Raw genomic sequence first — 15,670 nt, 5'->3', positions numbered from 1 at the left:
GTTCTCTGCATCTCTCTAGTCTTGTGACAATGTGATCATGAGTTAAGGCTGTTCAAATAGATGCTATGGAGCCCTGTATAGAGTCTTACAGATCCTCCCACTCTGTTCGGTTCCTGTTCTAATTCCTCTTCTACTCAGGGCAGCCCACCAGGGGTATGCCTTTGAGTCTGGATGTGAGTTGAAGTGAGTTGGCCAAAATGGTCAGAATGTGGAAGGCCTTGAACACCAGCTTTCGATTTTTTCCCAAACAATGGGAACCATTAGAGGGGCAGGATGCCAGGCCAGTGCTCCAGGAGGCTCCTGGCTCTGTGCGAAGCTGTCTGGGCTGCAAGGGCAGGAGGCTAGAGGCAGGAATGCCAGTTGGGAGGTAATGAAGATCTGGGCAGACAACAGCAGTGACGAAGGAGGGATCAGTTTAGGATATAGAATATATATATGGGGTGGTGGCAGATGTAATCTGGGACACATGGCAGGAGGGTGGAAAGGGCCACTGGAGGAGTCCCAGAAGATTGGCTTCTTGCTCCAGGGGCCGGGAGGAAAGGCAGGACTATTAACATAAACGGTGAATTGGCCCCTTAATGGCTCTGGTCCCTCCGCAGGAAAATGCTGCCCTTTCAGCCCTGAGCTCCCTTTAGTCCCGGGCCTGGCTGGACGGGACGGGCTGGCTCAGGGCTGCGGTCGCGAGCTCTGTCTTGTCGTTGGGGTCCAGGGAGACTAGAGGCCTGAACGGGCTGAAAAAGAAGGGCGACACTCGGCCCCAACCCCTCCCGTGTCCCGCCCAGGCCCCTGCCTCTGGCCCGGCTGGTCGGAAAGCGAAGGAAGGTCAGAAGCGAAGGAGAGCGGGCTACCGCGGGCCGGGTTAGGGACGGGAACGGGCCTGAACGCGGGAGAAGCGCGCGAAGTGGGAGAAAGTAACCGACGAGGAAGAACCCGCTCTGCAGGCGCCCACAGACCCTAGCGCCAGGCCCAGTTCCGCGGCTGCGCCTCCGCCTCCCTGGTGCCTCCAGCCTGGGTAGGAGGAGCCACAGCGCCACCCAGCGGCCTGTGTCGGGGAACAGCAGTCAGGGCTCTTCCGTGGCCCCAGAAGAGTCGGGGAGCGGGGTGGAACAGGACAGTGGAGGGCCTAGAGGAAAGTGGGTACCAGCGCGGGCACAGAGTGGTTGATAGGCCCTCCGTTTACTTCACCTACCAGTCCATCCGGCATATGGCACCAGCTGAATCTTACTCCAGGTCAGCTCTCAAGCTCAACATCTTCCATGGCTCCCAATGGGTCACCATATAAAGCCCACACATTCCCTGGCCTGACCTTCACGGCCTTCTGTGTTTTTACCTCAGGCTATCTTTCAAGCTCATCTCTTGCCACCCACTCCACACATCCTGTACCACTCATTCCTGCTCAGATGAACCACCCACCACTTCTGCATCTACATCCATTCACTCAGTGAGCATTGACTAAGGCACTGCGAAGATAATAAATAAGACAGACAAGGTCCTTGTCTGCTCAGAGCTTACATTCAAATGGAGAAACAGGCAATAAACAAGAAAGCCAAAGTATAAACAAGATCGTTCCAAATAGTTACAAGTGCTAGATCATATAAAAAGCAGGGTGGTATGATAGAGTGTCTGCGGTGAGAAGGGCACTACTATACCTACAGTAGCCAGGAAAAACCTTTCTGAGAAAGCGGTATCTGAGCTCGGACCTGATCATGAGGAGCATTGCAAAAATCTGGGGGAATAACATTTCAGGCTGAGAAATGGCGTGTACAAAGGTCCTGAGACAGGAACAAGCTTAGCATTATCAGAGGAAAATAAATAAGGCAGGGTGGCTGTAGGAGAGTGAAGGGAATATGCTAGGTGAGGTTGGAGACATAGACAATTGGCAGGTCGTGTAGGGCACTGTGGGCCACGCTAAGGAGTCTGGAATTTATTTTGATTTAGATGGGAAACTAGGAGAGGGTGTTAGCCAGGGAGAGACATGATCTGGTTTGCATTTTTAAGAGATACTCTGAGTGAACTGTGCATGGGGTGCAAGACTGGAAGCAGGGAGACCAGTTAGGAGGCCATTGCAGTGGTCTATGAGAGAGTTGGTGGTGGCCTGGACTAGGTGGTGACAATGGAGGTGAGAGAAATGGTCAGATTCTAGAGGTATTTTGACCAATTTCTGTTCATATGTTTTCTCCCCAACCAACCCAGGAGCTTCTTGAGCTTCTTCATGTCTGAATGAGTTTTGGATTCCCATCCTACACCCCTAAGCAGTTAGTTTCTCTGCGACCTGCCACAGTGAATGTAACAGGAGGTAATGGCAGTTGGATAGAAACTTGGGCATGGCGCAGAAGTTCTGAGACTTCCTTCTAGTTGCTCTAATGGGCTTCTCCATCTCCCTTTTCCCTTCTTCACCCCTTAGTGTCACCTAAAAGAATCTAAGTATGTTTTGGAGGGAAGAAAACGCAGGAGTTATGGAGTTGCTCCTCTGCGCTACCAACTGGGCTCCATGTCTTCACGTAGATTACTTCATTTGGGTTAACTTATTTCATATTTATAAAAACATCTAATCCTATCCCTTCATTTTAGAGATAAGCAGATTAAGAACCCCAAAAGGAAAAGGGACTTTATGAAGTTGGGCAGAAAGGCGAAGTTGTCATAGCATAAAGCAGTCACTATTTTGAGTCCCTCATAGACCCCTCTTCCCATTTAACACCCAAATACTGGTTGTCTACAACCATTTTGCTAAGGTCTTTTTCAGTCTCTTGTTAATTGTTAGCACTGCATAATCCCAATAAATCTCTGGGTGAAACTGCAGGTCTTGAAAAGGATTCAAGGTTTCATGAAGTCAATGAAAGTGATGTTGGAGACCCTCTCTAATGTCATGTAAAAGTCTTTAATAAATGGGGATTTGGCAGAGATAGGCCAGTTACCCCTGGCAGAAGAGAAAATTGACCTGGGTAATGACAGGATCAAGGCTTCAAAGAGAATGATTCAACTCTCAAAGGATTACAAGAGGTCCTTGGGATAATTGAAGAAGCTCTCTAATTTTGGAAAAACAAAACAAAATCTCTGCTTATGACTGTGCTGCAAAAGTCAATATTATCCTCTCATGTACTTTGGTCAGGAAAATTACATTATCCCCCAGTGCTTGACTCATTCTTTGTTCATTATAAGAATTAGTGCATATTTGTAATTATGTATACATTTATACATTTTGTACATTTTAAATGGAAACTAAAATATTTTCCATGTTTCCAATTTTATTTCTCAAGATGAAGTCCTAACCAAATCCTTTTCCCCTTTTCTTCTGCTCTACTGTGAAATGTTGGTCCCCATTTCAAGTGGATTCATTGTAAGTGGCCTTTTTCTAGCACCACTTATCCTCAAATAACAAGGACTTCATGTAGCCAAAGCCTTCTCTTCACCCGGTGGTTGTAAAGCCTGGCTGCACACTAGAATCACTTGTGGAGTTTTCTAAACAATGCTGAAGCTGGGACTCCCACCCCGGACTAATTAAATCAGACTCTCTGCTGGTAAGGCCAGAACTAAAACTCTCCAGGTGATTCTGATATGCTGCCAGGGCTGTGAGCCACTGCCATGCTTCTTCCTTGCCCATGCTGAGGCTGCAAGAGACAGGCTGTCTGCAGTTGGATTGACCTGAAGAGAGAGTGCCAGGGCCTGGGCCTGGGCCTGGCTGAGGGAGGGAGAGCTCAGAGAGGCAGCTGCAGGGTGATGGTAGCTTAGTCCAGGAGTGAAATGGTGACATATGGCTTGTAGAGCTACTTCCTTGGCACAGCTATTGTGCCTTTTACTCCCATAGCACTGCGGGTGTATTGCCTCCTCTGCTTTTGTATGTAGCAGGTTAGTGTGGGACCTGCAATCTCTCATCTCTCTTTCCTATGCCCAAGTCCAAGAGAACCTGGCTCCCTCCTCTTGGGCATGCAGTGAGACAAAAACTCTGATGTGCTGTAGTGGGTGATATTATGGTTGTCCAATGCATAAAGTCATGTTACCGTGTGGATTTATAATGTGTCTGTTTCCTGCTGTTTGCCAGCACCCAGCGCAGGGTTTGATATATAGTACTTGCTCAGTAGGTATATTTTGAATGAATAAGTTGAACACAGGCAGGATATAATCAGTACCACGATTAAGGGACAAAGTGTTATTGAAGTACAGAGGAGGAAGAGATTTTTTTCCAGCTTGAGAGAGGGGAGAATGTGGAAGTCTTCATAGCAGAGGTGGCATTTGAGCTGGACTTTGAAAACTAGGAAAGTCAGTGATAGGCAGAGATGGAAAGAGGGCATTCCAGGCAGAAGAGACAATGCGAGCCAAGGGCAGGAGATGAGACAGTGCAGAGCTCACTCAGAGACTACCCAGTAGGGCAGTGGGGCATGGATGTGAGTATATGAGCACCTACGGGGGAAGATCAGACTGGTAGGATATGATCAAAAAACAAAGAGCCTTGAATGGGATGCTCAGAAGTTTACACTTGATTCTACAGACAATGTGGAACCATCTGATGTTTTTGATGTTTTCCAGGGGTGTAATGTTTGCTTAAGGAAGATTAGTTGTGTCCTCTAGGTAACTCAACTATGGCAGCAATTGTTTCACAAAATCTCTGTCAAGTGCCTCTGAAGCATGTGGGACTGTGCTAGGTAGAGGATGGATCAGAGCTGGAGTGACTGGACAAGAGATTGGTTGATAGGCTATTGCAGTAGTCCAGGCAAAAGCTACTGAAGGCCTGAAACAGCTTAGTGGAAGTCAGGGTGGAAAGTAGGGGAAGGATTTGAACGTCTTACAAAAGAATGATGGAACTTGGTGACTGTTTTAGGTGGGGGTGAAGGAAAGAGAAGAAAGACTGAGTGAGTAATGATAACAATCAGCATGTGAGTGGCTCCTTTGTGCCAGCTGTTTTGCCAAGTGCTTCATGTACTACACCGTCTAATTCTCACAATAACCCTTGTGATAGATGAGGACACCATGGTTCAAGGAAGTAAAGGAACTCTTGCTCAAACTCATACAAGTAGGAGATGGTGATGGCAGCAGTGGCCCATCTACAGTGGCCACTGCCAAGATGTCGGCTGCAGCAGGAAGGTGTGGTCCAGGCCTCCTGCTCCACAGAGCAGGTAGGAGCCCTATCCCCCAGGCCTGGGCGTCCTACTTTACAAAGCAGGCAGGAGACCCACCCTCCCAGGTGGAGCTGCAGCTGCCCAAGTCGTGCCTGCAGATCTGAGCATCCCCGTGCTCTTGAGGGGCTGACAGCAGGCAGGAGCCCTGCCCTCCTGGGCACAGCTGCAGCTGCCCAAACCACGGTTGCAGACCTGGGCCTCCTGCTCCATGGAGCAGGCAGGAGCCCTGCTCCGCCAGGCACAGTGCAGCCGCCCAAACCATGGCTGCAGACTCGGGCATCCCAGCACTTTTAGGGGCCCAGGAAGGCCCCCCTGAGCTCGCAGGCTCAAAAGTGCCTGCTCCCACTGCCTGCCTTCTCCCTGCTGCTGGCGCCTCTTCTGATCTTGGAGCAAAGTTGGGCCAAGCCTGGGCACCATGAACAGCAGCAGAAGGCAGATAGGTTCCTTGGTGAAAGGGGGCGGGTCCCCAGTGAGGCCCCACCTTCAGACCAGCAAGGGTCTGAAGGCTGGGGGCCAGGCTGCCAGTCCCACAGACTGGAGTGGGAACTTGTGGTGCCTTTTCTGGGCCTGCCCATGGCTGCCCATGGGCCAATCGGTGAACACTTCCTCCCCTCTGAGGCCCATAAAAGCCCTGGGTTCAGCCAGAGTTGAGCAGATGACAGGATGACCAGCTGCAGTGAGGAGCTACCCTCTCTGCTGAGAGCTTCAGAGACCTGCAGAGATGTCAGGACTACCAGCTGCAGAGAGGAGCTACCCTCTCCAGGGCCTCCTCTCTGCTGAGAGCTGCAGAGATGACAGGACGACCTGCCTGCAGAGGAGCTACCCACTGTGGGTCCCCTCTGAGCTGTTCTAACACTCAATAAAGCCCCTCTTTGTCTTGCTCACCCTCCACTTGTCTGCATACTTCATTCTTCCTGGATGCAGGACAAGAACTTGGGCAAAAGTGTCACTGACCACAGAGGTTTCCGGCCAGAAAAGTGACACCCCAAAGATGCCGTAACAATGGCGCTGGCTAGACTTGGAACTCATATGGTCTGGCTCCGGCGACCATGCTGTGACCTCCATGTTATGCTGCTTTTGGGGAAGTGGAGTGGGCTCATGTTTTCTTGGAAAAGTAATTTGGCAGCTCAGTCAGGACACCAGCCTCTCTCCTGACCATGCTCTCCTTTCCCCATTTATGTGAAAGCAGTGTTAGTGATGGAGAGCCCTGTCTTCCACCCCTCCAGCAGTTGTCGCCAAGTGACCTTCCTTCTGTGGTGGGACGATGGGTCTGGTTAAGAGGTGTAGGAGAGATGAGGCTGGCAGACTAGAACTGAAGGCTGCAACAAAAGCAAGAACCGGCAATCCCCAGGCCATGTAGAGCCTACAGACTTGTTTAGCCCTCATGGAGGTAGGTTTGTTAGTTTTTATACTTGAGCCAACATTTATGAATTAGGGGGCTTCATGTTAGAATCCCCAGTCCTAACTTCCCTTGAAGAATGAGAAGATTGGCAACACTGGACCTACATTCCCCAAGACAACCCTGGGCTTCAGCTGCCTCCTTTGCACATGTCCTGCAGTTCTCAGCACTCAAATTGGAGTCTGCACTTTTCCCCAACCTGGCCTACTTCACTCTGTACAGTGATCTGCCTGATCCCTGCAGGTGGCTGGCTTTGTGAGTCCTTGTCTTGAATGGTCTACTACAGTCTACCCTTTCTTCCTGAGATTTGAGCTGACAGAGAGCTGGGCACAGGGTCAACATCTCTTGTCCCACCCCCTCCCCAAGCCACAGACTTTCCTAATGCAGCAAGCTCAACTCCACAGAACAAAGCCATGAAGGGAGGGTTATCATCAAGTCTTACCATTTATTTCTTTATGGGGTTAAACAAGAGCAGAGAGGCCTCTGCCCCACAATGCAACAAAACAGAAAGCAGTACATATACAGAGACTCTCACCGAAACACAGAGGCAGGGTAAGAGGGAGGGCAGAGACAACTGAATCATAGCTGGGTAAGGGAGGAAGGGATGGGGGGCTACTAGGAAACCAGTTTGGAGACTCAGTCATAGGAACTAGTGCAAGAAAGTCCTACTCATGAAGCACAGTGTAGAAAATGGCATAAGAAAGCTGCCCGGCTCTGCTGTCTGTGATGGAGGGCAGGGGCAGCCGGAGAGGTGGTGGAAGATTAGGGTGGTGGGGTGGATGGGGGCAGTCAAATGACTTTGAGGTGGAGTGAGGTGCCCCTTTCCCCTGCCACTGGGCAAGGCCTTGGGCTGGTCTGAGCCAGGGGTCTCCTGGGCACTTGGTGAGGGGGAAGAGAGGATGGGAGTCTCCAAGGGTCCATTCCCTGGGGCCATATGGTTTCCCCTTACTTCCCAGTCCCTTTTCCCCTTCTGAGGATGCAGGAGTTAGAAGGCAGTACCTAGGGTCTCTCTGGAGCCCAAGCACCTGCCCCTTTACTTATACATAAGCATGTCTGGAAAGGAGCCAGCACCTCTTCCCCTCCCCAGCTGAAAAGAGCACTCTAGGGATGGGGTATGTGACCAGGCCCAAAGTGCTAAGGGCCAAACGGGAGTGTGTAGGCAGGGCGCAGGGGTAGGGTTGGGGGATAGGCTGTAATAAATGAGAAAACTGGCAGGGAAGGACTCCCCAGTCTCATGTAATCAGTCTGGGACCTAGCCGAGGCCCATGAATGATTCCTTCTCCATTCATCCCTAAGCTGACCAAGGCCAGCTCTCCCTTCCCCATCCGCTTCTTGGTTTCACTCTCACGCAGCTCCAGGCCCGCCCTCCCATTCACTCACTAGCATCACATCCCAGGACACAGGCCCTGCTGGCACTAAAGGCTCCCTGGCCTGTTCCAGGTATACAGCTCTGGCTCCCTTTCCTGTCCATTCGTATCAGCATTCAGATGTCCCAGGCAATGTGGGATCCCCCCTACTCCCCACCCCCACACAGCAGACCAGAGCAAGGCTAATGGCTCCCAAGGGGGCTCTCAATGCCTCTTCTCTTGTCCAGTCCTCTAGCCTGACTCAACAGTTTCTCAGCCAAGATATGACAGCACATTATCTTTAGTCAAAGGGTCTTCTTGCCAGTCCCTGGACTTTCTCTTGCAAGAGGCCGGGGTGACTGGAGCAGAAGACCCTGCTACAGGGTGAAGAGGAGTATGGGTGTTTTGCAATTGGGACAGTAACCCATAGAGTCAGGGATGGAAAGGTGTGAATACTCTTTGGTAGGCTGGGGACAGGGACAGGGTGGGGATAGGGGAGGCTCATCTCTGGAGAGCTCTGAGGCAATGCCACCAGGTTCTCCTTCATGGAGGCCTGGGCTAGGACAAGATAGGGGAGTATGAGGACCTGGGCCAGGCCTGACCCACTTGGGCTTAAGTCCCTCCTCCCCATGGAGATCGGAAATGGAAATGTCTTTGGCCCCAAGGCCAAGATCTCCAGGGCAAGAGTGGCCCTTGGGAGTATGTGCACCTTCTGTAAGATATGGTCCTTCAGACAGCGGCAGTCTAACCACGTGCCTGCAGCCTTTTGTTTTGAGGCCCAGCAACTCAGTTCCTGTGCTCTTTCCCCAGAGGGCTCCTAATGCAATTCTCACTGATTTGGGGAGCAGTTCTCGAGCCTACCTCAACACTTATCGCCCATCTCCCCAAAGCCGGGTGGCAGTAGCCTATTCGGCCATGTCTTCAAGCCCTCTGTCCACATTTCTCCTCTCCTCTCCCCCTTCCCTATCTCCACTCTCTTTCACCATTCATTCTGTACCCCTTTCCTGCCCCTCATTGCCTAGGGTGGTGGGGCACAGCTTAACTGGGGCCCCGACCTAGCTGCAACTGTGTGCACCTCATCTCCCAGCCTGGTGCTTCACGTGTGATGGTCCCAGGTGGGGCAAGGTGTGCTGAAGTGGCAGGAGGGCCATTGCACTGTCTGCCGTCGCCTGTAGGGATATGGGCAGGAGGGAATTAAGGATCTTGGCAACAAAAGGAATGTGGAGTGGGGGAAAGAGCTTCTCCCCTCTGTACCCCCCAACATTCCCTGCAGGGCCAAGGCTGGGTGAGCAGCCTCCTTCCCTGGGGTCAGGGCTTTTGGCAGGGGTGGGCATATCCAGCCCCCACTTCCTCCCTTTTTTTGCTAAGCCCCATAGATGGGAGCTTGGGAGGGGTCACTTGCTGCTCCTGCCTTTTTCTCCTGGATGAGTTTTGCAGCTCCCTGAGGCCCTCTGGCCATTCTGTTGGAGCTGCTTTTGGGGTGGGGGTAGGTTGGGGGGGATGTGTCATTCCCCCATTTCCCCCACCCCCACCTTATCCTACACCTCCCATGGGAGGAGCCCCCTCCCCCCCAACCTGGGGGAGCTGGAGCTGATGTCAGTGTGGTGGAGGTCTGTCCTCCCTCCCTACTGTCACTCTTCCCGTGTCAGGCCCTCCTCTAGGGCAGGCAGTGTCTCCAGCCCCAATCCCCCACCACCCTGGTTGCTGGAGAAGGACACCACGGTATGGAGGAGCATGAGAACAAGGACGCAGAGCCGGATCCTGCTAGGGCTGAGGCGGGAGCCCCCAGAGACCGGCAGCAGGGCGGGCTTGTTGCTGACACGGCCTGGGGGATCATGACGGGGGTGGTAGTGATGGTACTGTTGGTGGTAGTGGTGGAAATAGGAGTGGTGGAATTGCTGGTGGTGGGTTTTGGGGGCCTCAGACTCCTTGAACTTCTTCTTCTTCGCCTCACAGGAGACCCACTGCACGTCACAGCACTTGGTTTCCAGACGCTTTGGTGAAGTATCCAGCAACCCTGCCAATGGATAAGGAAGGTGTGGTGGGGTGTTCGGGGAGCTGATAGCTATGCCTTACCTAGGGAGCAAGTTTCCAGAGCTGGGGCTGCTCAAGTAGCCTCATCTAAGGCTCCCTCCCCACAGCCCTCGACACTTGCCCTTTCTGAGCCCTTCTTTCCTGGGGACCCCAGCCAGTTTCTTTGGGATGACTCCCTGGACATGTTTTGGGCAGAGAAGGACACTCTGGTCTTTTTCCCTATTCCACTTGGCCCTATCCCAACCTGGGGACGTCACTGCCCATTCGTCCAGCCACTGGCCTTCTTCTCACCTGACTCCCCTGTTGTTATCCCTGCTCCCAACTCCTCTGACCTGATGCCTGCCCTGGGCCCCCTGCCTCCTCCCTCTTCCCCAGTGCCCTGCCTTTACCTGTACAGATAAAGCCAGGGAGCCCTCCGTACACCATTTCCTCATTGTCGGGGAGTATAAAGGGGCACCGGGTCTGCACCTCCAGGCAGTATTGCTTGCAGGGCACCCAGCGCTGGCATTCCTGCTGGGTCACGCTGAAGTATTCTGAGCACAGCCAGGCCTTGTAGACAGCCTGTGGGGAGAGGAAAGAGCATCAGCCCATGTGCCAGCCCCTTCCCACCTCAGAGGAGAGGGATGGGGGGACTTACTTGTGGTCTCTCAAGGGGGCCTCACCAACCTAACCCCAAGATCCAGGGGGTAGAGAGGAAGAAGGGCTTGGATCAAGGCCACTGCATCTTACCTAAGATCTCCGATCTCATAGCCAGTACTCCCAAGCACCCCAGTCTGCAGTCATCCAAGACTCAAAATTTGTGTGTTGGCAAAGATCACAAAATTACTGGAAGGTCAGAACTGGAAGGAGCCTTGCCAATCATTCCATGCAACCCTGTCATTTTACACTTGGTCCAAGGAAGTATCTGACTTGTCTGAGACTACCTATATATAATGAGGCAAATGTCAGTTCTGTTCAATTCAGCAAACATTTCTTTGGCTGATGGTATTGAGTTTCTAAATTCAAGAAAGAGAAAGAATAATCCTTGCTTTACCTCATTAGGGTGTTGTATGGATGAAATAATATGGCATATATGAAAATGTTCTGTAAACTCTGAAGTGTAATGTAAATGTGAGGGGTTATTTTTAATAATAAAAAAAAAACCAGGAACCTGCCTTACCAGGCACCACATGTGCCTTTGAGCTCTACTTGATCCATGCTCTGCCCTATTGGCTTCTGCTCTGGCATGAAGCAGACATCAAACACACTGCTACGTTTCATTTGGAACCTCTGCTTTGCAGTTTCACTTCATGGGTATGCTTCCTGTCCCTCATCTAGTCCACTCCTACCAGGCACTGGGTCCTAGCTAAGGAAGATTCCCTGCTCCATACTCTTTGGTTATCATCAAGCCCAGGGTTTCTTAACAGTGATACTACTGACATTATGGGTCAGATAATTCTTTGTTGTGGGGGCTGTCCTGTACACTGCAGGATACTGCACAACATCTCTGGCCTCTACCCATTACACAGTAGTAGCATTCTCTCCCCTCACCTCTTGTGAAAACCAAAAAACAAAACAAAACAAAACAAAACCAAAAAAAATGTCTCCAGCCATTGTCAAATGTTCCCCTGGGGTAGGGGTATTGTCTCCAGTTGTCAACCACTGATCCACTGATCTAGGTCCTTGCTCTTCAAAGTGTGGACCTGGACCAGCAGCATCACCGTCACCTAGGAGCTTGTGAGAGATGCAGAATCTCAGGCTCCACCCCCGATCTGCCAAGTCAGCATCTGCATTTTAACAGATGCCCAGATGGCTCTCATGCACCTTGCCTGTTCCTGTCTTGCCACCCACATCCAGTCCTGTATCTTTAGGGGCGCTTTCTAGGTTCATTGTTGTTCCTCACAGCAATGGTTCTCAGACTTCAGAGTGCCTCAGAACCCCCTGAAGCATTTGTTAAATATGCAGATGTCTCCCTCTGTTTCAGCTTCAAGAGGACGGAGGTGGGCCCAGAATCTGCATTTCTGAGCCAGGTCCAGGTCACTGTGCCACAGGAGGCTCTTCTACCATATTCTGAGCAACATGGTTTCAGAAGCACTGTCAGTTTCTTATACTTACTTCAAACATTTTCACTAAACTACAAATAACTGCTGTGAACATGGACTTTGGCAATGCAATCCCACACTGGCCTTTTCCAAAGCAGGGAGGTACTAGTGGGTGATGGGGTAGGTTGTGTTGCTAACCAGTCCCCCAAAGAGCAAAGCATTGCTTGGGACTTCGGTATCTCACAGGCATCTCAAATTTAACATGTTATAAATTTTAAAATGTAGGTCTTATTTTTTTAATCCCCAATCCACTGTCCTCCTCAAGTCTTGACCATTTCAGTGAGTGCCATGAAACCTAGATGTCAGCCTTCATTTCTGTTTCTCTGTATCCCCACATCTAGTCCATCAGCAAGGCATGCCAACTGTAGCTCCACATCTATGCCTTTGGGCAAGCCATCATCATCTCTCACCTGGATGACAGTCTCCCATCTGGCCTCTCCACCTGCACCCTTGCTCTTTCCAATCCACTGTCCACACAGGAGGAAGAGTGGTCTCAAAACGCAATTGACTCATGTTACTCCTTTGCTCCAAACCCTTTGATGCATTTAGAATTAAGCTTCTGACCACAGACTTCTAGCCCTCGTATAACTTTGCTCCTGTCTTTCTCTCCAACTTCATTTTCTTTCTTTTCCTTGAACATGCCCTACTTGTTCCCACCTCAGGGCCTTGGCACATGCTATTCTTTTGGCCCGGAATGCTCTTCCCCCTACTCTTGACATGTCTGGATCATTCTCACTTTTCAGGTCTCAGTTTAAATGTCCTCTCCTCAGAGAGGATCTCCCTTACCCCTCTCACCAAAGGATGCTGCCCTCATTATTCTCTTTTCCTTGTTTCTTCACCACAAGTATTACTTTCTCTGCACTCTTGTTTTGTTCCTGTCAGCCCCACTAAAATGTGAGTTGCACGTAAGCAGACATGGGTTTGCTTTATTAACTGTTGTATACTCGGCACAATATACACTTTAAAAAATCTGTTGAATGAATGAACAGGACAAGTAAATGAGGACATGTCCCTACGCTCATGAAAATTCCAGTTTCATGGGTAGACACATCTAATTTGAATCTATGGCATATGATCTATAGAAAGGAGAGTTCAAACCATGGACCACTGGAGGGAAGCAAGTAGAGAAGCAGGGAAAGATTTCAGTGGTGGGAGAACAGTTGAGCTTGGACTCAAATCAGGATGTTAGATGGGATGGGTAGAGATGAGGTAAATGGGCATTCCAGGCTGAGACAATAGCTTAAGCAAAGGTATGTCGGCAAACAAATCCATGGTGTGTTAAGAGAACAGAGAATGGTTTTGTATGAATGGAATGAAAAGGGCATTGGTGATCTCTTGCTCATGGACACTTATTTCCACGTTTTCACTATTATGAACAACGCTCCAGTGACTATCTTTATACACACATCTCTCACACACTTGTGTTAAATTTTATTTATATAAATTCCTAAATATGAAATTACTGGGCTAAAAGAGTATGTGAAAAGGAATGGGAAAAGAGTGAAAGGAGGGTAAAAAACAGGTGAAAATAGGAGGCAGGGTAAGAGAGCTGGAGGGTTAAAAGAGGGCAGGAAGAGAGGGGTTTGAGGGGTATGAGAGAGTGGCAGTTGGGGTAAGGGGTGGAAGACAGGAGGTGTATACGAAAGAGAGGGTAAGGAATGGTAGGAATAGTGGGGGTAGGAAACAACGGGGTTGGGGAGAAAGAGCCAGGGAATTAGAGGTGGAGGGTGTAAGGGAGGTGAAGGGTTAAGAGTGGGGTGAGGGTGAAAGAAGTTGAAAGGTAGGGACATAACAGAGGGTGAGATAGGGGTAAGCGGGGCTGTTAAGAGGAAGCGGTAAGAAAGAGGGAGTAAGAAAGATGGGTAAGAACAAGCGGGGGTGAATAAGATGGAATAAGAGTGGCTAAGAGAGATGGGGGTGTAAGAAAGCAAAGCTAAGAAAGAGGAATAAGAGAGCGCAAGAAGGGGAGGAGAAAGAAACAGAAGTAAGGCAGGAAAGAACATGAAATTACAAGAACTAAGGGTCCCAGTACCTTAGAGACTTCCCTCCATCTTTTGAGCCCCAGAGTGCCAAGATGAGTCTCTGTCCATAGGCTCTGCCTCAATGTCTGTAGCCTGGACCCAGAGCCTACCTCACCCTCACCCCAAAATGTGTGCAATCGGCCCCCTCCCAACCCTGCATCCATCAGTGTGACTCAGAGGTCCCTGTGGAATTCTCTCTGGGCTCTTCTAGTTCAGTCAGTGTTCCAGCTCCTAGGTGAGGAGGCCCCAGTGGAGTTCCTGCCCTCCTCCCAGGCAACTGCAATTAGCCCAGTAACAGGCTATGGTGGCTGGGCGCTCCCGTCATCTGCTCCTGGAGGGAGGAATGGAGGGAGCCAGCCAGGGTAGGTTGGGGAAGGGGGAGGGGTGGCCTGACATTGGGAGTGTGGCCTTTCTCCTTAATTAGACGACCTCCCCACTCAGTCCCCACACCCCCAGCCAGAGTCACCATGACAACAAGTGGGTGAGCAGATTGCTTGGGGAGGACACCAGGCCTGTGGGTGGCGAGGCAGGAACAGGCAAGGAGCTAATGAGGGGAATGGAGGAAGAAGAGTGATATGGGGCTCAGAGGTAATCCAATTCCTCAGCCCACAGCCGGCCAGCGGAGGCCATTGCTATCCCTCATGCCTCAGAGGTAGCCTGGGGTCCTTCTCAGGTGAAAGATCTGGCTCTCAGTGTTTGTTACAGCTTGGGCAACAAGCCTGCCTTAGACTCTGCAGCCCTGTTTCTTAGATGGACCGAGGTAGCTTGCCCTGTTTCACTAGTGTTAGGACTGAGCCAGGGGTTGACAGGGGGAGGTTGTTTGGGCATTCACAGGTTCCTGGGCACTTGTCTACAAGGATGGAGGAAAGCCAGGAGGGCCCAGCTTAGGAGAGTTGTGGGGCTTGCTGGAGGCAAGGGATGCAGGGAAAGGGAAGAAATGTCTCAGAACAAGATAACAGTCAGTTCTGGGTGAACCACGGAGCTCTTTTGTTCTCCAGGATCTCAACTCTGGCTGCATATCACAATCACTCAAAGAGCTTCCAAAAAATACTCCTGTCTTGGGCTGGATGCGGTGGCTCATGCTGGTAATCCCAGCACTTTGGGAGGCTGAAGCTGGTGGATTGCTTGAGTCCAGGAGTCCTAGACCAGCCTGGACAACATGGTGAAACCCTGTCTCTACATAAAAACATAGCTGGGTGTGGTGGTGCACACCTTGGATCCCACTTATTTAGGATGCTGAGGTGGGAGGGTCACCTTTGCCCAGGGGGAGGAGGTTGCAGTGAGCTGAGATCACACCATTGCACTCCAACCTGGGCAACACAGTGAGACCCTGTCTAAAAAAAAAAAAAAGAAAAAAAATACTCCTGTCTGGCTCACATCACATCCAGACCAACTCAGTCAGAATCCTTGTGGGTGGAGCCTACACATCTGTAGTTTTTCAAAATACCTCAGGCAATTTTAGTATGCAGCCACGGTTGAGAACCATCGGTTTGGGAGGAACTGGAAACCTGGTTTCCCACCTCCAACTCCAGGGTTCTTCCTACTGAACAATCCTACCAGCAACAGTGAATTCAAAATTTAAGAGGCAGGACACAGGGCATGGGGAAGGGAGGAGAGCTGAGGAGAACCAGGCCTGCTCTGGCATGTTAGGCTCTTCAAACTCTAGCCCTGGCAT

The 15,670-nt window shown here is 50.8% G+C and overlaps 1 protein-coding gene across 1 annotated transcript in view; it reads right to left on the bottom strand.

Annotated features, from left to right (window-relative positions):
* Positions 1-6,944: 6,944 nt before the first annotated feature.
* The window catches only part of NALF2 (NALCN channel auxiliary factor 2), a 28,185-nt gene continuing 19,459 nt past the window's right edge, over positions 6,945-15,670 (bottom strand). Inside the window, exons 2-3 of the mRNA XM_034950532.3 lie at positions 10,283-10,454; positions 6,945-9,876 (exon numbers count right to left, since the gene is read on the bottom strand). Coding sequence (XP_034806423.1) covers positions 9,491-9,876; positions 10,283-10,454 — 558 coding nt within the window. The 3' untranslated portion in view covers positions 6,945-9,490. The remainder of the gene's footprint in view (positions 9,877-10,282; positions 10,455-15,670) is intronic.

The sequence above is a fragment of the Pan paniscus genome, chromosome X (assembly GCF_029289425.2).
Source record: "Pan paniscus chromosome X, NHGRI_mPanPan1-v2.0_pri, whole genome shotgun sequence".
Lineage (NCBI taxonomy): Eukaryota > Metazoa > Chordata > Mammalia > Primates > Hominidae > Pan > Pan paniscus.
The sequence above is the reverse complement of the archived record's forward strand: the minus strand, read 5'-3'. Positions and strand labels throughout refer to the sequence as shown.